We start from the raw sequence: 25587 nt of genomic DNA on the forward strand, positions 1-25587 counted from the left end.
GGGAACTCCTTAAAGAATGGAGGTTTGGGCCGCAGCTCAGGGACCAGCGATTCCATTGAAACTGATCTGTGCTTCCCCTGGATCTTGGATGTCTTCCAGCTGCCTGCTTTTGACTTCTACAAGGTTATAGAGAGCTTCATCAAAGCTGAGCCCACCCTGAAGCACGACATGATGAAGCACCTAGAGCAGTGCGAACATGTTATCATGGAGAGCCTTGCGTGGAGAGCGGTGAGTAACTGTCTGGTGCCATTTAGGTTGATTGTTTCATTCATTCAGTTACTGAAGCATCTATTTAGCAAGCATCAGCTTGTTTTACCTACTGGTTATGTCCCTGAGCAAACACCTCATTGACTAGCACTTCCTCTACTGCCGGTTGTCTCTTTGTGCACCAGGCTGCTGGAAAAGTAGTAAATGAGAGGGTTTAAGCAGCAATTTGTGCTGGCCAGCGAGAGCACTATGGGATGGAGAGCTTTAGTGACTTGAGCAAGTCCACAGCTGTGCACAAGGCCCACCTGTGTGAGAGTGTAACCCAGTAGATTGAGGTGGTAAGGGGTGAAGCAAAGGAAAAAGACCACCAGGACCCAGTAGATGAGAGTGAGTGTGCGTCGGTGCCGGACCTTCCTGCGGTGGGGCAGCCTACAGAGCACGCGGAGTATGCTGCAGTAGCTGAACAGCAGGAGTAGTGCGGGCAACAGGTGGGCAATTTGCACCAGGCTGAGAGCAGCTAAAATAAAAGTACGGTGGCGTTTGGAAGAAGGGTCCATAAGGCACGACTTGTGCCGTTGGGATGCCGCCGAGTGCAGGAAGGGTAGAGCGAGGCTGAGGGCTAGGACCAGGCACCAGATCCCCACGCTGAGCATGCGGGCAGTACGGACCTTCCTCAGGTGCTGAAGTTGAGGGTTAACCACTGCAAAGTAGCGGTCTACTCCTATACAAACCAGGAAGAAGATTCCTCCATATAGACTGATGTACTTCAACGTGAAGGTAATCTGACAGAAAGCATCTCCTGGAGACCAGTCGCTGGTGCCGTTGGAGGTGGTGGCTTTGTTGTGGTAATAATAGATGCGCAGGGGGAGGGAAATAACAAAGAAGATATCCGCAGCAGCCAGGTTGGCCATGTAGACGGCCGTGCTGGTGAATGTTCGAGGAATGCGGCAGAAACACAGCAGCGCTGTGGCATTGCTGACTACACCGAATATGAAGATCATGCTGTAGGAGATCTTGTAGTAGGTGAAACGGTAGCTGATGTCCACCGTGCAGTTGGCTTGAATATTCGTGGATGTTGTGTTATGGAGATCCATGATCACTTTTGGCTTGGGCCGCCCTCGATTGTATCAATCAAAACCTGCCTTTTGCAGTCCAGAACCAAATGAGGAGCCTTCTTTTGGCGAGAGGGACAATACCTTTGCTGTTATACCACTACTTTGAAAAAAGAGGTTTAAGGCATCATGGCTTGGTAATCTCGCATCTTAGGCTTTTGTTTTCTTCTTCAATTTGGTTACACCCTTTAAAGTCCAAGTGACTCCTCTTCATACAGCTACCTGAAACTGTAGAAGGAAATTTGCAAAGTTACAACTTCCTCTTCATATAAAGCAAACCACCTGGTCATAATCAGCTCGGGCGGCTGTGTCTATATGGCCTGGGTTTATGAAACGGAAAGGTAAAGTGAGTGAATTATGACAGAGGAGGATTTAATTTAGACAGCAACCGCTGCTTTCAGTAAAGGACTGTAGAAGTTTCATTAATGTTAAGCTGCCTATTATTTGCACACACTGTAAATGTGCACATTAAAATTGTCTTATGTATGTTAAATTAATTGAATAAACTTAATCTTGTCTGCTATACTAAAGAATATTTTCAGAAATGTTTGTTTTAACACTATTAAAAAGGAAGTATAAAAAACTCCATATTACAAATGTTTAATTTATCAACACATTTTTAATGTTCAAAACCCAAGTAGTAATATAATTTAAGCCTCTTTTTTAAATGTAGTTATGTGGCTCAATATACAGCTTTTTATATGCTATGTATTTACAGAAATACACAAACTGTAGTAGTTTTAGGTTGGAAAAAGTTTTTTTAAATTATTATTATTATTATTATTAGATTCAGTGCGTAAAGGAGAGACTATCAGAAACTGATAACATAATCCATTCTTGATGGGATAATTGTAGATGGCATCTAAATTGTAGATAGCACAGATAAAATACATGGAATAAACTTACCATTTTGCTTTTATCTCATCCATTTTTATCTGAATCTTCTTTGTGATCTCTCTTGGCTAGTTGAACAGGCTCTGTTCGCTGTCAGGCTTGAATGAAGGTGTCTTAAACAGATATTAAGACTTTATATATGTCACACTAAATCAATAAACGTGTGTGTGTGTGTGTGTGCATGTACCATATATCTCTTCAGATGTGGATGGGGGTATGTGGATTTATTATTAATATAGTAGTTCAGCTCTGAATACAGATGTAATCTACTTGAAATATTGGGGAAAAACGCATATACAGCCTGAACCTTTTGTGAATCATACTGGCAAATTTTTTTTTAAAGAGGTTTTGTTTTTTTGTTTTTTACATTTAAAAGTTAATTGTGGTCATACAGAAGATAAGTAGACTTTAGTGACTGCTCAGCATTCAGTAAGCATAATTCACTTCTATTACTTGAATTGAATTCATGCAGTTTCATTTGCCATTGGTTTTTACATTCAGTTTGTAAATTCACAAATTTGACATTGCTCTTGTAAATGCATTTTGGTTTGCTGTGACCCTGTACATTGCTGTTGCAAATTCTGCTGATTTGTCATCAAGATTGTTATCTAACTGGCTTATATTGATTTTGTCAGAAAAAATATTTGTGAGCATCAGAGAAAGCACTAGAAAGAATGCTTTGAAAAATACTTAACCAATCAGTAATATTTTAGATCATGTACCATAATTTTACTGCAAAATTATTTTTTATGGAGTGGCATTATAGCTGTGTAATAATTTCCAGCTTGTTACAATTTTTTAGTTTGTAAAAAAAAAAAAAAAAAAAAAAGTAGTAAACATTTTTTAAAGAACTACATTTATGGCAAAAAAGTTCAGTACGACTCCTGAGTAATCTTAGCAACGATGGAACACGTCTTTCCATCTATTTTTTTAAACTGCATTCTTGACTGCTTCAGTAATTAGCTTTAACTTGTCTGTTTCTGTCCAGTAATGTGCTGTGCAAGACACTGTCTAGCTTGACTTTCCCCAGACAGAATATATTGTGGTCCATTTACATGTTTAGCACTACACAGGAAATGTTAGTTGGCCTCATTATGTCTAAAGACTTAGGTCATGCCTTTTTAGAGCTGTACTGGAAGTGGCCCCACTTGCCAAGCTCGTGCACACAAAATCTTTTTTTGCTAGTGTCAAACACCTCAAATTTAAAAGGTTTTATCTTTTCTTGAACTCTGACAATCATGATTCCGCTGTTTCTGTTACTGTTACTCCATCATATATATATATATATATATATATATATATATATATATATATATATATATATATAAGGCGTAAATTAAGGCCTTAAATGACATTAAAAATCATTCAATTGAATTCCAACAGGCATTAAAAATATTTCTGTAGTTTGAAAGAAAAATAATATAACCAGTTTATTTTGAATATAGCCTTCATAATAAGTAACTTTAATTTGCTGTCGCAAAATAGCAAATATATTTTGACATTTTAAGCTTTCTCCTGATCTATCTATCTATATTATATTATATTATATTATATTATATTATATTATATTATATTATATTATATTATATTATATTATATTATATTATATTATATTATATTAATTATATTATATTAATTATATTATATTAATTATATTTGTGTGCGTGCGTGTGTGGAAAATTACGTTTGCACACAAGAGACACCGAGATCACATGCAAAGCCTGTTGCCTATCACATACTGTTTAAAATGCCCTTTAGAGGTACGATTTGAGAGCGTGGCCCCTAGGCATGTTGTTGCACAAGAAATGAGTGAAATTCAGCAGGGCTTGTTCAGTTCTGTTCAGTGCTTCTGAAATGCAGCGTTCCTTTTTGATTTGAGTTATTCAGTTCCTACATGGTATATTTAAAAAAAACGGTATTTAAAAAAGGATATTTAGAAATAAAATAAGAGTATAAAAATCAGAAATCGTCATATAAAAACACTGCTTGAGCTACTGCTGGGTGAATCCCTAACCGCATATAATGTGGCACTCCCTGCAGACCTGTTCGTCATCTGCTTAATTTCTTACAATGACAAACCCTACATACTTTGTCATTATGCTCTATGGGTCACTCCCTTTTCCTCTTTCTGTTTGTCCTCAGACTGAGCAGATGTAATGGAATTTGTATACCTTAATTGTGACTTTTGTCAGAAAACATTGCCTCGGAAAAGTTTATTTTACCCCCAGTGTCATTTGTTACAAGTTTTGGTGAAAATTACTAAACATAAACTAGAGGTTTAATGAACCATTTAATAGTCATTTATATATTTAAATGTAAAACAAAACAGATGAGTTTGCTTAGATTGTAACACTTTACAAGGTTCAATTAGTTAACATGAGCTAACATGAAATGACAATGAACAATACAGCAGCCTTAAATACAATTTTACAGCATTTTTAAATCTAGGTTAATGTTATTTTTATATATTCATTTTGTATACATTCACAATGTGTTTTGAACAAACATGAATTAACAATGAAAAATATAGTATTTGTCTTTATAAACTAACATTAACCTGGATTATTAAATGTTGTAAAAAATTGTTATTCATCATTAACTAATGATACCTAATCCATTAACTAATGTGCAATGGGTTTCAGGGTAACACTTTACAATAAGGTTGTATTAGTTAATGCATTAGTTAACATGAACTAACCATTGAACAACACCTCTGTTCAGCATTAGTTAATCATTAACATTAGTTAATAAAAATACAGCTATTCATGGTTTGTTCATGTTAGTTCACAGTGCATTAAATAATGTTAACAAGATTTTAATAATGCATTAGTAAATGTGGAAATTAACATTAACAAAGATAAATAAATGCAGTTCATTATTAGTTCATGTTAACTAATGAACCTTATTGTAAAGTGTTACCGGTTTCAGTGTAAAGTACTCTGTTTAGACTCTTATAATGTGAAGCAAGACAATTTGAGGTCTATTTAATCTGTCTGTCTTGAATTTAAGCACTTAGTCCAGAAATACTGGGGTGGGTGACTTTCAGGTCATAGTCAAATACACTTTTTTTACAATTTCAAGATCAATAATCCATTAAAGCAAATGGTAGACTTGTAGCACCAAAAATAGACTCAGACTTTGTTTTTGCGGTCTGCGGTCTTCAGTTAGTCTTCAGTTAGTCATCAGTCAAATATACCCTGTGCCAACCAATTGCTAACATTAGCTGAATACCGGTATGTCATTAGAATTTGGTATAAAATTGGTATTGTCTGCCTGAACTTTGGTCAAATTGTAGACTCTTCAATGATGAATTTAGCTTTTAGCGAGATGATTTTATTCCTCGAATTGCTTCTGTTATCAGCAGTGTCAATTGTGTTGTTTAATGTGTTTTTGCGGACAACATAAGACTTTCGTTTAATAGAGTTCTGAATCGTCTCTGAGGTGAAGTAATAGATCACCGGGTCAAAACAACAGTTGGTCACAGCGATGCAGAATGCGATTGGATAAATCGTCCGGACCACTGACTCTACAGTGCAGTTCGTAATAACCGCACTTCGGACTAGGGTGTAGAAGACAAGATTGACATTGTATGGGATGAAGCAAAAACAGAAAATGAACAAGTGCACTACAATCATACGCAAGATCTTGGCCTTGTTCAGCTGCCCTCCACGGTTGATGCTCTCTGGGTTTCGTAAGGTCTGCAGGACTGTCATCGAGCAGGTAAAGTTGATCATCAGTGGAATCAAGAAGCCCACTGTCTCCATAAACACCACAACTTTTGATACCGTGGACTTCCACTGCGAATTTGAGTAGTTTTCAAAACAGTACGTTTTGTTGTTCGTAACTGATGTGGTGTCCATCACAAACCCTGCAGTTAGGCCTCCTGACAGCAGAACCACCCAGATCGCACAGCAGGCTATTCTAGCATTGCGCTTGGTCCTCAATGTTCTAGATGCGAAGGGATAAACGATTGCCAGGAAGCGATCCACGCTGATGCACGTGAGGAAGAGGATGCTGCCATACATATTGGTGTAGAACACGGCCACTGAGATTTGGCAGAGAGCATTACCGAAAGGCCACTCGCGGTTAATGAAGTAGAACGTCCTGAAAGGCAAGCTGAAGACAAAGAGGGTATCCGAGGCCACGAGGTTCATCATGTATGTTGTGGTCTCATTGCGCATTTTCAGTCTGCATAGAAAAATATACATGGCCATCATGTTGAAGAGGAGCCCGAGAATAAAGACAATACTGAAAACCGAGCTGTATAACACATATTTAAAATCATCTTTGCTGTCGCAACTCTTGTTCTCGGTCATCATTAACGCTTAAAAGGAGTCAGTGTCCTGTGTTGCTTTCAAAGGTCAGAGAACCACAAAATGAAATTCCATGGATATCCATGTAAAAGTATACAAATCCAGTGTGTATACATTTCACAGGGCTGCCATAAGAAGCTGCTTACCATTCAGATGTTGCGTAATCCGACTGTCAATGTGCAAAGAAAGTTCACAAGTAAGCATTTGCCTGAGTAAGCCACATTAGTTTACCTTCTTTCTCTTCTCGACAAGGTATGGTGGATGCTCTGTGTATGTGCTTCAATGAATAGCTGCCTTAACACAGGAAGTGGGTTTCTGGTTGTTTGCTCTTCATATCCACAATTCCAAGGTGCTCGCAACTATAGGACTTCAATCTTTACCATTTGATGAATAGTTGATCCATACCCTGTTGATTTTCTTCACAAAGAAGTGCGACAAGATTTTTCCATTCATCAGCCCAGTTTAATTTCAGTTTCTTGTTCCTCCTCTTGGCTTCCCTTCACTGTGACTTATGGCGTGATGATCTTCTTTGTCTCTTCAAGATTTTAGTCATAGTTTGTCACTTTGTTGTAGCAATGTTGAGCTGTTTAGTACCCTACCTGCTATTCAGTCTCTAGTTTTACACAATGAGATGTGCATCAATGTGGAGGACTGGAAAGCAAATGAGAGGGTGGGGCTGCAGTTAAAGCACATCCTCTCTGTAAATGTCAATTTATAACTCCCTCGTTCTTCCCTCATGCACGTAGCACACTTTCAGAATGAGTTTCCTATACGCAGTTCACACGCTATTGGTTTGAACACCACTATCAGAATTATGTTTAAGCATCTTGCAGTCTTGCAGCATTTCTGTAATATCAAAGATAAGATCTCAATTATTCCCTTTGTTAAATCACATTTTTTAACTATTACAAACTCTCAATGTTTTAAGATGTCTCAATTACTTGTTATTCTATACTGGATTAATAAAAAAACCTTAATATTGAAAACAGTCTCTCAAAGAAATATACCCTGAAATGCACATTACTTATATTATCTCATGTCCAGACAAATGTATGAGGGAGGGGAGATTGAATGTTCAGAGCTGTGCTTAAAAGTGTACGTGTTTTTTTTTTTTTTTTTTTTTCTGGTTTCTTACTGACTATAATATGTGTGTGTGTGTGTGTGTCTTCTATAACAGCACATTGCTCATTGATTCCTAGGTACATACAAAGAGGGATTGTCAGTCCAAAGTTTACATATTTAACTCAACGTGACCTCACACATACTGTACAACACAATATGAGAACTCTGTGCTTGTAAATCAAGGGAGCTTTGAGAGTTCATTTACTGTTCGTCGAACCTGGAAGCTATTTGAATAAAATTATTGAATTAGGAAGCTTGCAATTATATACATTTCCTGGTGTTTTCGAAGAGTAAACATTTTTCCTCTTAATTTTATTTTATTAACTCTTTGATGCATGAATTAAATCTCCACTGATTTTTTTTAAAAATATATTTAATCTAAAAAAGTTTCTTGTATAGCTTAGTACGCATTATTTTAAAATATGATAATTTATTTACTTTATTCAATTACAGTTACACGTCTACCTGTGATGGACACCATGCATCCAGGGTACCCGCGGGATCTTAAAAAGTCTTAAATGTCTTTAAATTCAAAATCAAAATTTTAAGGCCTTAAAAGTCTTAAATTCGCTGAAGTATGGAGTTCTAAGTCTTAAATAATTTTAAACGGGTCTTAATTTTCCTACATCCATGTAACTCTACTCCATTGCTCATTGAAATGCTCCCGCAATGTTTTTGTGTGTGTGTGTGTGTGTGTGTGTGTGTGTGTGTGTGTGTGTGTGTGTGTGTGTGTGTGTGTGTGTGTGTGTGTGTGTGTGTGTGTGTGTGTGTGTGTGTGTGTGTGTGTGTGTGTGTGTGTGTGTGTGTGTGTGTGTGTGTGTGTGTGTGTGTGTGTGTGTGTGTGTGTGTGTGTGTGTGTGTGTGTGTGTGTGTGTGTGTGTGTGTGTGTGTGTGTGTGTGTGTGTGTGTGTGTGTGTGTGTGTGTGTGTGTGTGTGTGTGTGTGTGTGTGTGTGTGTGTGTGTGTGTGTGTGTGTGTGTGTGTGTGTGTGTGTGTGTGTGTGTGTGTGTGTGTGTGTGTGTGTGTGTGTGTGTGTGTGTGTGTGTGTGTGTGTGTGTGTGTGTGTGTGTGTGTGTGTGTGTGTGTGTGTGTGTGTGTGTGTGTGTGTGTGTGTGTGTGTGAGAGAGTTCGTTTTTTCACTAGTGAGAGAGCAACATGCATATTATATTGCAGCCAATCAGCTTTCGTGTTATTGGCGCTAGTCTCTTTCGGATTGTACCACAGACACATCAAACGGATTTTATTCTTCAGCTTCAATTCTCCAGTTCTTGTAGTTCCGCGATCGTGGAAGCAAAGCAAAGGCGAATCTTTCTCACCTGCCATCTCGTATAATGACCAAATAAAAGTTTGATATGCCCGATAGCACTAAACAAAGAGTTTAAAAAGCGATGTAAACCCCGAACTCATTCGCTACTGACACACGGACTGATGTCAGACTGGCCGCGGATTCTGCACGCGTTTGCCGCCTGTCAGCGCTCGCGCGAGTGTTCCGAATCTAGGCTAATTCATAGATACCCATATCCATATCTATGGGCTCATTACTGTAGGTCTTAAAGTGAAAGCAATCCAATATAGCCTAGCTTATACCCCCTCCTGCCTGTGTCGTTAGTATTAATCAAACAACAACGGGGAAAAACAAACAGTAGCCTACCTAAACTTAAAGCACTGTTTGTATCTGTATATTTAAGTTGTATTTATTTGTCCTATTGTCAAACAAGATTCATGCATTTTGTTTGTTTTATTGCCATGTGTGACTATTGTGCATCTAATATAATGATATGGTAAATGTGGCATCCTAATTATGAAAAAAAAAAAAAAGAAACCTGCACATTTCTGAAAATGACCACCACAAAATCAGTAATTTTGATCTCACAAAAAAATTTATATACATACACACACACTACCGGTCAAAAGTTTGAGAACGGTTCGATTTTTTAAAATGTTTTTTAAAGAAGTCTCTTCTGCTCACCGAGGCTGCATTTATTTGATCCAAAATACAGCAAAAACAGTATTATTGTGCTTTTTCTTTTTTTTTTTTTTTACAATTTAAAATAACTATTTTATATTTCAATATAAAATAGAATTTATTTCTGTGATTCAAAGCTGAATTTTCAGCATCATTGCTCCAGACTTTAGAGTCACATAATCCTTCAGAAATCTTTTTTTTTTTTTACTTTTTTTTTTTATCCATCAAAGAATCCAAAAAAACTGTTTTACACAACTGTGTTCAACACTGATAATAATCAGTTGTTGATCATCAGATCCTCATATGAGAATGATTAGTGATGTAGTGAAGGATCATGTGACACTGAAGACTGGAGTAATGATGATAAATTCAGCTTTGATCACAGGAATAAATGACACTTTACTATATATTCACATAGAAAACAGTCACAACATAAATGCAGCATTGGTGAGCAGAATGTAAAAACATAAAAAAATCTTACCGTTCTCAGACTTTTGACCGGTAGTGTGTTTGTATATTAATCCTGGTGGGATTGAGCTATGAGGAAGTGCAAGATTACTAATACTTTGAATAAATTAATTTTGCAAGTAATTTTGTGATTCTGCATTTCCTTTTGTACGTTTTTTTTTTATTTTAATTGCGTGATAAAGGTCTTAAATTTAATTCATTATGGTCTTGAAAAGGTCTTAAAAAGTCTTAAATTTGACTTGGTGAAACCTGCAGATACCCTGGCATCAACTGTTCACTTGACTTGATTTACATGCGCACACACAACGAGGTTGTGGGTGTAAATTTAAGTACTTGAGAAGAATTAAATGAATGGATTTATTAATCTAATAGTTCAACTGACATGACAAACAATTCTAAGTATACCCATTCACTATAAGACTCATTGTATCCTCTAATCAGTTCCCTATCCCTTACTTAGTGATGCAACTCAATGTCTTGTTCTTTGCAGGACTCTCCTCTCTTTGACCTCCTCAAACAGTCTCGTGAGGAAGGACCTGGTGAACAAGCAGAGCCCCCTGCAACATTGAACCAACCCCTCCATCACAACCACACCGCTGCTGACCTGTGAGTCATGTCTTAAAACTAGGTCTATATAATTCTGAGCCAGTCATAACATACTTTTTGAAAATATATAGTGTCCTAAGTTTTAAAAAGGGCTAGTTACTAGGGCTAGTTTAAATTTAGGAATCAACTCTTTTGGAGTCACTCTACCACTACTCAAAGGATGCTGCACATGCAGCTGCAATGTCTGAAATTTATTTGCATTAAAGAGGAAATGTAACCCTTCCTAACATAGGAATTTATTGCATAACCAATGATGGGAAAGCAGACAAAGTCAGATTTTTCGGTCACTGAATGTGTGAAACCTCATCTGAATCAACATCTTTAGCAGATTTTTTTTTTATTAGGATCTTACCACCAACCTTTGATACACAAAAACATCAACCTCTGCACTGATTAGCAAATGGCTAAAATCTTCATTTCCGAAGGGGATTGAAATTCCCGTGAATTACTCAATAATTGGCATTTCAAAAAGGATTCTTTTAATTGGTCTACCTGTAGCTAAAAATGAGTGAGCATGAACACGTAAAACATATGTGAAAATAAAGAGGTATATTGGAAACTACAGAAGCAGTCACCATGGTAAATACACAATACTAACATGAACGTGTAATAAAATATATGGACACTGATCCTGATGAAGAGAATGAACATTATACCTGCATGCAAATCATCTTAGGACTTACTAAATGTAACTACGGTGTTGTATGCTCATGATTTAATTTGCTTTTTATATATTGTGAAATACAGTGCCTGCCTCCGCATTTGCATGCACAATTGGAGAGTGTGCGCCTCGTGCACATTATAAGATATGGTTGTTTTTCTGAGGTGAGAGACTTCTTCGTTACGAAAATCTCATCTGACCACAGATACTGAATCATGACAAGTTTTTTTTCTCAGGCACTCTTTATTTAAACTGCGTCTGACAGAAGAGTCAACAGCTTTCGTGCGCATCTAATTTCTACACACTCCACACTCCACAACCCACTTTTGGGTTGAGACCCACCAGTTGAGAAACATGATTTAGTTTTTTCGTTGTGACAGTTTTGGGATGAACTTGTACAACTTTTAATTACTAATGACAAATGCAAGAAAGTTGACCATTCAGGAGAAAGCGCGTCAGGGCGTGCCACCGTTACACCGGCAGAGCTAGTTGTTGAAATAGCCATTGTATAAAATCAGATTCGTCATAGTTCAGTGTATTGCTGCACCATGAGATTAATGCTAGTTTCAGGGAACCTTTCCGTGAGAATGAAGTGGCGTGCTTCCTTTTGATGAACAAGCAGAACAGGGAACCAAAAACTCTCCTTTTAGACTTTTGAGGTTGCTAACACAAGGTCAACCACTTGCATATGTAGCCATATGCTCTAGTTTTGTGTGTGATGGTGGGAAAAAGTTGATATTTCAGTTCATGTTGCATTTATTTGCATGCATTGATAAAAAAAATACATATACATAAGCATGTAGTACATGTACACTTTTGTTTTCTTAAAAGCAATAATCCCCTTTGAAATCAGTAGTTCCAAACAAATTAGCAGACCAATATTTAAAATAATCACTGTTAGCCTTCTCCCTCACTGTGTTAACTCCCAAAAACCACTGTGATTGGATCATTGAATCAGTTAGTGTGGTTTGTGAATGAAAGTTTCTTTTGAGCCAGTACTTTTCAGTGAATCTGTTGCTCTGATTCTAAGGCTAAATGATTTGTTCACCTTAATGACCGATTTAACTCAAAACTGACTGAATGACCTGTTCACAGTGATTCTTGAAGTAACAGTGGCATAAAGACTCTTGATATTACAGACTTGCAATTCTGTTTAAAAAAATGCAACCTTGGTGAGCATAAGAGACTTCTTTCTGTCCCCAAACTTTTTAACCACTTACATCTTACGCTCTCATTTTTATCTTCTTTTCATTGGCAAAATGTGAATATAATGTGTTTAACCATGTCACCTTCCGCAGGTATCTCTCTCCTGTGCGGCCGAGCCGTCAACCCCTGTCAACTGAGGCTGAGCCCCCCACACCAGGCACCAAAGCACCCCGTTCGAACTCTCTGAGCCTTTTCTACAAAAAGTGTAGGTTAAAGCATAATTTACTATGGGAAGCCAAACACACCTTAAGTCGGATGACATAGTTCTGGTGACATGTCATCGGCGTGGCTCAATGGACCGAGCAGCAGCAAACTGCACCGAATGGACAGTTCGGCGCAATGTAATCTCACTAGTACATCGCTGACCACATTCTTCATGATCTTATTACATTTCTTTTGCTTATTATCTTTCATATTACATTAGTATCTTTCATATTACATTAGTAGCGTTTGACAGGCTACTTTGAAGAGCTGTTAGGTGTGTTTGGATTCCCACAATTTACTTTCACATGCCGTGAGTTCTAAAAAAAGTGGTTAAAGCCGTTTTGTTAGTTAATATACAAACGCAGTTCTTCAGATTTTAAGTGTAATTTTAATGGCCATTTGATGGATGAGTCCCATAAAACATGCAAGTATGTTGCATTTGCTCTCCTTAAATCATTATATACATTCTTTGAGAGTGTCATTAACACGTAACATACTACTTTTCTAACTTTTTAAGATATGCAATGTTTTTCATCCTGCAATGTTTTTTGCAGTGTACAGGATGGCCTACCTGCGACTGAAAACGCTGTTCTCGCACCTACTGACCTCACACCCAGAACTGGAGCCTATAATATGGACCCTGCTTCAGCACACCCTCCAGAACGAGTACGAATTAATGCGAGACAGACACTTAGACCAGGTACTACTTCTTTTTATCCTAAACATTATAAAATGCTGCATTTGCTTTCTTTTAGCTTTGCGGTATGTTCTAGAAACTTGACCTGCTTCTTCCTCTGTTCATTGCAGTTGATTATGTCGGCTATGTATGCCATATGCAAGGTGAAGAATGTGGACTTGCGCTTCAAAACTATTGTGACCGCTTATAAAGAGCTGCCCAATACTAATCAGGAGGTGAGAGTAAATCTGTCTTGTTCGTTTTCAAATGATTTGTTTCAGATGATCGTTCAAGTATATTAAGAATGAATTTAAAGTGACATTTAATAAACACTAAACAACCCATATCTCTCGCTTTAATTTGTCCGGATGTGTCAGACATTCAAGCGTGTGCTGATCAGAGAGGGTCAGTACGACTCCATCATTGTCTTCTACAATCTGGTCTTTATGCAGAAGCTCAAGACTAACATTCTTCAGTATTCCTCTCCTCGGGTGAGACATGCTTCCTTTTACACTTTCATTGAATACTTTCTTGTGTTATACTGCCCCCTAGTGGCCTGAAATCATGTTCAATTGAACAAAAGGGTTCCTATAACAGCTTGTGGTTGACTTGAGGGTGTTTGTGTTTGTCTCCCAGCCGCCACCTCTGTCCCCCATTCCTCACATCCCCTGCAGCCCCTATAAAAACTCTCCTCTGCGCGTGCCCGGCAGCAATAATGTCTACGTCTCCCCCTTGAAAAGCAGCCGTATGTCCCCTGTGGTCATGACCCCACGGAGCAGGTCAGTGTTCACGTCTGTCATTACATTCGGGTGATTGTCTACTAATTTTGGGCATATATTTTCACATTTTAAACCTTGAATTGTGTGTAGACTAGATAATAGGGGTGTAACGATTCACTCGTTTTCTCGATGCATCGATTACAAATCCTGACGATGCATATGCATCGATCTTGAAACGTGCATTTTGAATCGTGAATCGTTTATTTCGGCTGATAATCGATTTAAAATGCTAAGAATCGAATGAATGATTCAATAGCGATTCAGTGCTTTAAAATTAACATTAGATTATATCTACTAAATGCGTGAATTAATAGAGACGTTGTGCTGTGTCATCCGTGCCCTCACAGCTCGCCTTCACAGACGCGCTTTACCACCTTCACTGGATTGCTCTCGCGCTCCATGCGTCGCTCACTGACACATGTTTGAGCAGCTCATGTTTGAGCTCTTCTCAGGATGGCCACTGCGACCACATGGGCAGATGACCGCTCTCTATCGAGAAAGGAATTGTCCTGAGTCAAACCGCAAGCCATTGTAAACTGCCAAGTCACCGCGGTCACTACTGTTGAAATAAAATGCTTTCATTGCGTGGGAATATCACCATTATTTTATATAAAATAAAATATGAAAGTTTTACAGAAATACAGTAGGCCTACCTGAGCAGTTGAAGTAAAACCCAGCTTATTCATGGATGAACATTTATTGCATGGACGGAGCAAACACGTTTGTGTAAGTGTCTAAAATGCATACGCAGTTCTGATGAATGATACATGAAATTGTACTTAATGTCGTATAACTGAATATACGAAGGAAACTGCTAAAGTAACTACAACATTACCAACACTGAAATAAGAGCGTGCGGTTTATACGTATATCAATCAGATGTGCATTAAAGTAGCTTTCGATAATAGCAACAGTAGACACAGGTGCATTTTCTTTCAGAATCATCATAAGGAAAATGACTCGTATAAAGAGAATAAAGAGGGTTTTTCTTTCTATTCTGTGAAGAAAAGTTAGTTTAGGATTAGTTGGAAAAGTGCATGATATAAGTTTATCTCCATGCAGCATTGTGTATTTAATGCCAGGAACATTTTAATAAGGTTGTGTAGCCATTAACATTATCCTACACAATAGTTAGCATTAACTAACAATACTTTTAAAGCCTTTTTAAATTCTGGCTTATGTAAATTTCTACAAATGCCATTTTATATGGGAAGTAAAGTGTGTAATAATAATAAAACAATAAAGTAATATGAACTAACATGAACAATGGACTAAAGTTTTTTTTTTTTTGGTAACACTTTACAGTAAGGATGTATTAGTTAATGCATTAGTTAACATGACCTAACCAACCAACCTGGTATTATGTTTTATTTTGCAACACCTCTGTTCAGCATTAGTTAACATGAACTAACCATGAACAACACCTCTGTTCAGCATTAGTTTATATTTGTTTATGTTAGTTAATAAAAAATCCAGCTGTTCATGGTTTGTTCATGTTAGTTTACAGTGCATTAACTAATGTTAACAAGATTTTAATAATGCATTAGTAAATGTTGAAATTAACATTAACAAAGGTAAATTAATGCTTTATAAGTGCAGTTCATTATTAGTTCATGTTAATTAATGTAATTAACGAATGTTAACTAATGAACCTTATTGTAAAGTGTTACCGTTTTTTTTGCCCACTCTCTGACCTCTGAAAGCCGCTGTGTAATTCACACCCTGACTAAGACACATTAGGGGAAGCATTTTAATAATCCTATGAATGCATATAAAAAAAAATGCATAATTGAATCTAATTAATGGAATCGCATCGAATTTTAATGTGAATCGTCTCGAATTGTTCTGAATTGTCAAAAATCGTTCTTGAATCGAATAGAAAACCAATGAATCGTGAATCGAATCGATTCACTTCCTACCCAAAGATTCACAGCCCTACTAGATAACTTTCTCTTTTGCTGTGAGGTGGGATGATTAGTGATGTTGACTAGGTTATCCATTTTTTTTATTTGATATTTTGCCGAAAAGCTTTAACTTCAAAGTGTTTTGGATTATGTGGATTTATGTGTGTTGATTTGTACTAATTGTATCTTTTCTTTGTGGTGTCCTGGACAGAATTCTTATATCTATCGGCGAATCCTTTGGGGTTAGTGATGGAAAGAACTTATTCAAATTTCAAACTATTAAATGTGTTGGACTTGATTTAAAAATCTCTCTCTTCATCTCAACAGTCTGCAGACAAATTTCAGAAGATTAATCAGATGGTGAGCAGCACTGATTGGTCCCTCAAGAGGAGTCTTGATGGAGGCTCCGCCCCCAAACCCCTGAAAAGATTGCGCTTTGACATGGATGGACAAGATGAAGCTGATGGAAGGTGGGATTTAGGTTCTATTGTTTTTCATTTATCTCTCCAAGTTTGAATCCAGTGAAATCATTGAATTTTTTTTCCTTTTTAGCAAATCAAGTGGCGAATCAACGCTGATCCAGAAGCTGGCTGAGATGAGTAAGTACAACCCTCGTACATGACTGTTGTCTGTTGTCTGAACTGTAAGCTGGATTTCCCAGAACCGCAAAGATACTCTGCCATCTCACTTCTTCCTGTCTAGACATGGCAGATTTTTGTCAAATGGTGGTTTTTACTATATAGTTCAAATCAGTGTAGGCGGTTTGACAATTCTGAGTAAACAAAAGGATCACAATAGGAAAATCAATGAATAAATGGTTATACACGAACATTCAAAAGTTTGGGGTCAGTAAGACTTTTTTTTTGGGCTGTGTTTATTCGATCAAAATTCATTCATTCATTCAATTCAAAACTGTTTTTAATTTAATATATTTTAAAATGTAATTTATTCCTGTGATGGCAAAGCTGAATTATTAGCAGCCATTTATCCAGTCTTCAATGTCACATGATCCTTCAAGAAACATTTCCTTATGCAGCTGAATTTTTTTGGAGAAGCTGAGATACATTTTTATTCAAGATTCTATAATGAATAGCAAGTTCAAAAGAACAGCATTCAAAATCTTTTGTTATTTACTGTCCCTTTTGATCAATTTGCTTAATAAAATAAATCTTACTTAACATTTTGGACGGTACTGTGCTTTAAAATAGTTTTGAGTAATCAAATTCACTAAATGCTTCAGAAATGAATAAAAGCTTATTTATTTTCTCTTATTTCTAACTTGATGGGTGCAAACCAAAATAAAAGTTTGCTCGTAAATGACTTATAATTCTGGCATCAGTGCAATAAAAGCTTAATTGACAGTAAAGACATTTGATACACAAACAATCACGGTTTCCAAATAAATATTTGAAAACTGTTTTCAACATTGATATAAGAAGTATTCAATGAGCAGCAAATCAGCATATTAGAATGATTTCTGAAATATTGTTTCTGATCATTCAGTTTTGCTTTGACAGGAATTGCATTTTAAAATAAATTCAAATAGAAAAGAGTTACCTTTTACCTTTTAAATGATAGTGTTTCTCTTAATAATTGAGAATTACAAGCATCCCATATTTTCTAGCTGAATATTCAATGAATAAAACGTATTTGACGTGAAATGCTATTTTTGCTTTAACGTTTGTTCTCGTATCTTCAGGCTCGACGCGTACTCGTATGCAGGAACAGAAACTGAAGGAGGAGTCTGTTAAAGAGCATCTAGAACCCTAAATAAGTCCACTCTGCACTGCCTGAGGAAAACCACTCCGCCATCAACAGGAAAGGCTGACATCCCTGGGTGTTTTACGTTACTACATTTTAGACTCTTTGACCTGTTTTAGTAATTAAGTGGTGTACTGCATTTCCTGAAATGGCACAGGTGCTTTCCGGTGTTATTTCATTTTAGTTTGTTTTAAGCATCCATGAAGGAAGTTTTATTCTTTATTTTGTAGTTGACATTGTGGTAAAGGAAATAACATGAAGCATACCACTTAATTGATCTACAAACATATCAAAACTGGCGGGTTTTTGTGTCATGATGATAATTTATTGTTTTTTTTTTGTTTTTTCCCATTAATTCTAGAGCTGCCTGCTTTTCCTCGTTGTACAGGAAACTGTGACTTACATAGGGTTTAAGATCAAATTTTACGCCAGTGGTTCCTATAATCATGTTTTAGGTAAAGACATCACGTCTTTTGTTGATGTGAACCCCGCTTGTGGCCTTTCTCAAAGCATATCTTTGAGGACTCCCTATTTTGCGTGATAAAAGTAAATGGATTTAATTTTGAAACTGTATTATAAATTTGTTGCGCTTTAAGCATTACTGGGTTTTTAGGATGTGATTTGTTGTGTAAGTGGTCTTTGATGTGCATGTGTGCGGTCTGACCTTTTTTTGTTCTTCCTAGGCCGCATTGATGTTTTTGCTATTGAATTTTAAGACTGTTTTTGAGCTTTTGTTACTAATATTCAAAAAAATTATGTTATACCTCAAATGTTCTTTTTTTAAAAATTATGTAATGCCTCAAAAGTTTAACAACTGACTTGTTTAAGAAACATGAAGTGTCCCGTTTTTGATTCAAGGAAGACAGTGGCACGTTGTTGCCACAAACTGAGACTGGCTATAGCACGTGGTGCTAAAATGATTAATCACACTCTTTTTTTAAATGATCAACACTGTTTAGGCAGGTGTCGGCAGATTTATTCCCTACTGGAATGCTGTTTGTCAGGAAATGTCTTGCTAGCGTTAGTTGTGTTTGAAGTTCAGGGAAATCATCTCTTAGCTGACTTTTAGACATTTTGTACTCCCTGCTTCCTAATCATTTATATTTTATAGGTGCGTCACATACTGGAACATGTCTGTACGTAAAGGCAGAAGCTGAAGTTCAATGCTGATTGTTCATTTAAATTCCCCCTGCACATAATTTATGGGTCATCATAAATGCTCAAAAAAGGCTCTGCTTTGTCAACAGTGGCTTCTTTTAAAAGGTTATGAGGTTATCATCATAAGAAGTGCTTGTGATCAAAGAGAAAATTTAGTGCAGCACAGCTGTGTGGCTTAAATAACATCACCAGAGGAACCGAATAAAGGGGGAGGGAAAAGTGCACATCTGCATAAGCTGTTGTGGTTTAAACCTGACATGCTCAAAACAGAATAACCAGTGTTTTAGTTTTTGCATCTAAATGGCCACAGATAAGGATGAGCTTTGGACTTTGGACCTTTCATACATGCTGTATATTGGGACGCATTATTCAAAACACTTTGAATCTAAAGCAATTGAAAGAACTGCCATACTGAACTACGCATGTAACAAGTGCTGTTATAGGATAGCTGTTTTTCTTAGAGAAGGAAATGAATCAGTCCCTTTGAACTGATTAAAGTGATGATGGGGAGGTCGTTCTTGGGACATCCTCCTCCTACTGTTTTGTACCTCACCTCCTCTAGCCAAACCAGCACAGCATTGTCAGCTACTAGTGACAAAACTGTGAGCGCTTTTGGAAGACCTGATTTCACCTCTTCACACAGCAGAAAAGGTAAAGTCTTGCTTTTAAACTTTGCTGTTACATGTGTCTCTTTTACTTTAAATCACAGTTGTAACTGTTCAAAACTACTAAATAAAAGTTTGAGAAGTCATTTATTTTCAAAAGGCTTGTTTACTATCTGGATATGTAACGGAGATAGTTCGTACGAGACTAGAAAAGCCTGTTTTGCCATACAGCATTCGAAAATAGAAGAAAATGAGAATTGCAAATGCTGCATACAAAGCACTTGCACTCTTTAAAAAAAAAGGGGGGTTCCAAAAGGGGGTTTTCGTAGTAATGCAATAAAAGTACCATTTTGGACTTGTTCAGTAAACAGTTCTTGAAAGAAGTACTTTTGTCTTTGTGTGACGAATATTTTAATCTGAAGAACCTTTTTCCACGATAAAGAATGGAATGCAATGGAAAGTTTCCACTGATATCATGGAACCAGATGCCAATAAATAACTTTTATTTTTAGGAGTGTTCAGTATGATACTAACGTAATGCATACACTAAAAAAAAAGCTGGGTCGTTTTAACCCATGTTTGAGTCAAATATGGACATACCCAACTATTGGTTTTATTTAATTAAATTATCTTTTTATCTTATCATTTAAACCCAACTGTTGGGTTTGTCTATATTTGACCCAAACATGGGTTGGGGGGTAAAAAACAGCAATTTGTAGATTCTCAAAACGATAGTTCACTCAAAAATGGCTTATCGTCTTCGAGTAACAAAGATATTTTTTTAAATGTCGGGGGGGTTTTCTTATTATTTTTTCCATACAATGAAAGTCAATGAGGTCCAGTATTGTTTTTGACTTTCATTGTATAGACCAAAAATGTTCTTCAAAATATCTTGACTTTTTTTTTTTTTTTTTTTTTAATCACTAAATTTTCATCCAAACCTTGTCATCTTTCTCCAGGGAAGGACATGAATCTGTCTTTTCCAGAGCTCTGGGAAAACGTCTCCTGCTCAGGCTTCAATAACACCGATAGCTTCAAACGCCTAGTGTACCCTCCAGCATATATACTCATTTTTGTCCTGGGACTCGCCGGTCACTCTTTATCTATCTGCGTCTTCTTTAGCCAATGGAGGACCCAGAAGAGTTTGACTCCAGTCAGCCTGTTGATGGTGAACCTGTTAGTGTCAGACCTGATGCTGGTGTGCTCTTTGCCCTGGAGGATCACTTACTACATGCTGAACTCTCAATGGCTGTTTGGTCACGTCGCCTGTAAACTCATCTTATACGTGTTTTATCTCAACATGTACAGCTCTGTGTATTTCCTAGTTGCCCTGAACGTCTTGCGTTACCTGGCACTGGCGCGGCCGTACCTGTACGTACGCATACAGACCCACTACATCACTGGTATCGTGTGTGGCCTCATCTGGGTCTTGATGGGTTTGGCCTGCAGTCCGCTGTTGTTCACTAAGAAAAAACATCAAGATGAGGGCAGTTCTCGATGCTTGGAATTGGCGGTAGACAGCGTGGACCGATTGCTCCTCATCAACAACGTCACGTTTCCGGTGGGCTTTGTGGTGCCCTTGGTGGTCATCATTTTCTGCTCCGTCTTTGTCGCAAAGAATCTTCTGAGGCCTAGCCCTGCACTAGGTAGGACCAGACCTTGCAGGAAGAAGGCATGTGCGCTGGTCATCATCAGCCTTGGGATCTTTCTGGTGTGCTTTTTACCTTATCATGTAGTGCGGACGATCTTCTTATCAGCTGAGAAGCATGCCAAGATGAAAGGTTTCCGAGGCTCATGTGACTTTATTTTGGTAGTCCGTAAGGCTGCCGTTGTATCGCATTGTTTGTGCACGGCTAACAGCTGTCTGGACCCTATCCTTTTCTTCTTCGTTGGGGAAAATTCCCGATCTTTCTTCGCTAGATGGGCAGGAGGAAGAAGAACTAGCGCTTGTGCTGCAGCGAGAAACCCACAGCAGGAAGAGTTACAGGTTTTGCAGAAGTAAATGAAACAAGGCTGAACAGATAACAAAGAACAGACTAGAAGTACCTCATTCTTCTGGGTACTTCATAAATAGATGTACAACACAAAAGGACTGTTTTGACTGACTTGTCTATAGGGGCATTTACACTGACAGTGTTCTGGGTTCATTACAAGTTCAGCTTAATCAACATCATTTTGATTACCACATAAATTAATTTTGACTTGTCTATTTTTTCTTTTTTTTAAAGCACAATTCTGGGTTATGAGGAGGCAATGGGAGTGAATTAAGCTAATTTAACATTAATAAATGTTAAAATATGTTACTCACTTTCAATAGTAGAGTCTCAGGATGTAAACAATATGCATGTTAACATGATTTTACTGTGTAAAAGATACTTATTAACATTAACTTACTAAAGATCATTTGAATTTTACAACTTCATCGCCATGACAAAAGCGACGCCATAAACCCTAAAATGACCATAAAATTACGAGAACAACTTTTACAGCTCAAATAGGTTTTAACAGAAGAATAAATGTGCTTTTATAAAATTAGAAGCTTTAAAGGGATAGTTCACCCAAAAATGAAAATTAGCCCATGATTTACTCGCCCTGAAGTCATCCGAGGTGTATATGACATTCTTCTTTCAGACAAATAAAATCTGAGTTATATTAAAAATGTTCTGGCTAATCCAAGCATTATAATAGCAGTAATAGTTGCTCTGTTTTTGAAGTCCATAAAAAAATGCATCTGTCCGTCAAATAACGTGCCCCACGCGGCTCTGGGGTTTTAATAAAGGCCTTCTGAAGCAAATCAATGCATTTGTGTAAGAAAAATATCCATATTTAAAATGTATTTAATTTTTTTCTATGGCTCTGCATCAGCCGTCCCCGCGCCTTCACTTCCAGCGAATAAGGTCAAAATACATGCAAAATACCGGCACGATCATAGATACATAGAATCCTCATTAGTGCCTGTGCGGATCATGGTGCGGATAGGTCGAATGAGGCATCTACGTATTTATATCTTTGATCGCGCCAGTATTTTGACCTTATTTGCCAGAAGTTATGGTGCTGGGAATACTAGATGACATTCGTCTGATAAGAGGTAAAAAATGACATGTATACTGATCGTTTCGTGTCTTAAGACATCAATGTGTCGCCACGAGCCGCATGGTTTAATATGGATTCGTATGTCTGTGTTTTTACTCTCATTGCTCTCATACTCTAAAATATCCCCATTGACATGCATTATATGACTATCACACTGCAACGGTTGGAGTTAAAAATCTTCATTCGTGTTCTACTGAAGAAACAAAACACCTACATCTTGGATGCCCTGGGGGTAAGCAGATAAACATAATTTTGTTTTTGGGTGAACTATCCCTTTAAATCCTCCAAAATTGACCACATGTACTTCTATTGTAATGGTACATTCAAGTCACGTAGGAACGATTGTGTTTACGTGTTGAACGCACCTGAACATCACTACAAAGAGTGGGGATTCTGGATGCAGTCAAGTTGTATGTACAAAAATAGTATAGTATTGTACAATTACGATTTACTGCACCTTCCTAAATTCATTTGAATAAAAGCATGAAAAAGCAAAAACACACAATGCTAATTCTTCATTCATCATTTTGTAGAAGTAGAATTGCTAAATCGTGATAATAAATTTTTTTTGTAGAATATGTGCAATACCATCTTGCTCTGTCCATTGTAATTTGAACGCATCTTACGGCTTCCCTATTTGTACGAGTTTCCCAGGAGGACTTGAACATTCCCTGTATGCCCCTACCATAACCTAAATCTTTTTCTTCTTTTTTTTGTGATAATCAACATGCCACCAAAGCTGTCGATTGAACTTAACTTGTATTGAACCGGGTATCTTCCTTCATCTTATTTTAAAATGTATAATTTTGTTTTCTTAATCAACTCCATATTTAATTCAATCAGGTGCAGATCACTATTATGGAAGCTTGTTTCCATAAGAATAAAAAATAAAAAAAGGTAATTGTGACTCCTCACAATTCTGACCTTTTTTTTTTTTTCTCAGAATTGCGTGATATTAACTCTCAATTGCGAGTTACAACGTCAGAATTGTGACTTTTTCACGAGTTTGTGTGCCCATATAATCTTAGTGAAAGTGGTAAACAGATTTGGCTTGCTGTTTGCTATAGAGGGGCTCGGGCTCTGAGAGAATATTATACCTGAGCTCCGATTGCCCCCCTATAACTTAAAAATTTTACAAAAAAAGAGATGGGGAGGAGTAGGGATGCTGCAAGAACTAACAACAGGAAGAGGTAAGCTGCTGGTTTTATACCTTGGTAATAATTGGAAGATTAGGTGGACGTACTCCTTCCAAAATTACCTTTAATAACTTAATAACTTTTTTTTTATTGGGAGTATATTGCTGTATCCCAATTCAGAGGCTGCATCATTCAAAGGGCACATTCGAAGGCCAATGAATTCTGGGGTAGGCAAGGTGGTAGATTAAAGGGTTAGTTCACCCAAAAATGAAAATTCTGTCATTAATTACTTACCCTCATGTCGTTTGACACCCGTAAGACCTCCGTTCATCTTCGGAACACAAATGAAGATATTTTAGTTGAAATCTGATGGCTCTGAATGGCCTCCATTGGCACAATGCACGGTTCACTCTCAAGACCCTTAAAAGGTACTAAAGACGTCGTTACAAAGTCCATCTCACTACAGTGGTTCTAAAATTACTTTATGAATCGGCGAGAAGTTTTTGTGCGCAAAAAAACCCTAAATAACGACTTGCATAGTGATGACGATTTCAAAACACGGCCTCATGAAGCTTCGAAGCGTTATGAATCAGTGAGTCGAATCATGATTCGGATCGCGTGTAAAACCTCCAAACTGCTGAAATTTGGCGATCCAAACTGCTGATTCGACTCACTGATTCATAACGCTTCGAAGCTTCATGAGGCCGTGTTTTGAAATCGTCATCACTATATAAGTCGTTATTTAGGGTTTTTTGGCGCACAAAAACTATTCTCGCCGATTAATAAAGTTATTTTAGAACCACTGTAGTGAGATGGACTTGGTAACGACGTCTTTAGTACCTTTTAAGGGTCTTGAGAGTGAACCGTGCATTGTGCCAATGGAGGCCTTTCAGAGCCATCAGATTTCAACTAAAATATCTTCATTTGTGTTCCGAAGATGAACGGAGGTCTTACGGGTGTCGAACGACATGAGGGTAAGTAATTAATGACAGAATTTTCATTTTTGGGTGAACTAACCCTTTAAAGGCGATATGCCAGTGATGACAGGATATTTTTGAGAAAAATTGCTGAATTACACCTACATTAGGTTTCAACTTACTTAAATATCTGATGAAAAAAAGTGAAAATAAAAAAACTTTAAAGCGGTTCAAATGTCAACATACTGTACAGTATCTTACTAAGATGCAATGCGACTTAAGTTGCGAGGGAAAAAATCGGAATTGCATAGTCTAATATAATTCTGACTAGTCATAAAAGTCATAATTCTGACTTTATAACTCTACGAGTTTATATCTCACAATTCTGAGGAAAAAAAGTCAGAAGTGTGAGATAAAAAGTTGCAATTATCTTTTAAATTGTTTTATTTCATGGCGGAAACAAGCTTCCATTTTCCAAACTGTCTTCCATTGGTAGTTATTGCTGCTCATTTACAAAAGGTGAACATTGCTCAACTTTGTAGCTTTGCTAGTGATTGCTGTTGCTGAAAATCACCAGCTTTCTGAAAATGAATGACTGCAAGTCAACTTTTTAGTGCAAATCACTGTTAGCGTCAACACCGCCTCAGTATTATGGTGTTGAATAATTACGCTCATATTTAGGCAGCACTATTACATGTGGAGTGTGCATGCTATAGCATATTATGTTTTTAATGTCTTCAATTTTGTTGGTCCTTCACTGAAGTTTCACATCTCTGTGCATCTTTGGCACGTGTCTGCAG

The 25587-nt window shown here is 37.2% G+C and overlaps 4 protein-coding genes across 4 annotated transcripts in view; 2 read left to right on the plus strand and 2 right to left on the minus strand.

Moving 5' to 3' along the window:
• The window catches only part of rb1 (retinoblastoma 1), a 34053-nt gene extending 14176 nt beyond the window's left edge, over positions 1-19877 (plus strand). The window contains exons 17-27 of the mRNA XM_079834989.1: positions 2-228; positions 10572-10687; positions 12647-12759; positions 13313-13458; positions 13566-13670; positions 13812-13925; positions 14071-14213; positions 16329-16359; positions 16445-16587; positions 16670-16716; positions 17817-19877. Of these exons, the coding sequence (XP_079691115.1) occupies positions 2-228; positions 10572-10687; positions 12647-12759; positions 13313-13458; positions 13566-13670; positions 13812-13925; positions 14071-14213; positions 16329-16359; positions 16445-16587; positions 16670-16716; positions 17817-17887 (1256 nt within the window). The 3' untranslated portion in view covers positions 17888-19877. The remainder of the gene's footprint in view (position 1; positions 229-10571; positions 10688-12646; positions 12760-13312; positions 13459-13565; positions 13671-13811; positions 13926-14070; positions 14214-16328; positions 16360-16444; positions 16588-16669; positions 16717-17816) is intronic.
• LOC307137374 (lysophosphatidic acid receptor 6) lies at positions 345-3014 on the minus strand (the record flags this gene model as incomplete). The annotated part of the gene is made up of 1 exon (XM_079834992.1): positions 345-3014. Exon 1 carries the CDS (start codon positions 1299-1301, stop codon positions 345-347), a length of 957 nt encoding a protein of 318 aa, XP_079691118.1. The 5' UTR covers positions 1302-3014.
• Positions 4492-7148, minus strand: lpar6b (lysophosphatidic acid receptor 6b). Its single transcript, XM_079834991.1, has one exon. It carries the CDS (start codon positions 6530-6532, stop codon positions 5498-5500), a length of 1035 nt encoding a protein of 344 aa, XP_079691117.1. The 5' UTR covers positions 6533-7148; the 3' UTR covers positions 4492-5497.
• On the plus strand, positions 19537-23610 carry cysltr2a (cysteinyl leukotriene receptor 2a; the record flags this gene model as incomplete). Its single annotated transcript, XM_079834990.1, has 2 exons — positions 19537-19687; positions 20601-23610. The coding sequence occupies 2 exons, from the start codon at positions 19537-19539 to the stop codon at positions 21641-21643; spliced, it is 1194 nt and encodes a 397-aa protein (XP_079691116.1). The 3' UTR covers positions 21644-23610.
• Positions 23611-25587: the final 1977 nt, after the last annotated feature.

The sequence above is a fragment of the Gobio gobio genome (assembly GCF_949357685.1).
Source record: "Gobio gobio genome assembly, chromosome: 14".
NCBI classification, from domain to species: domain Eukaryota; kingdom Metazoa; phylum Chordata; class Actinopteri; order Cypriniformes; family Gobionidae; genus Gobio; species Gobio gobio.

What these genes read in the sequence shown, in the direction of transcription:
- lpar6b (XM_079834991.1), bottom strand. Translation starts at nt 6,532, where the DNA reads ATGATGACCGAGAACAAGAGTTGCGACAGCAAAGATGATTTTAAATAT.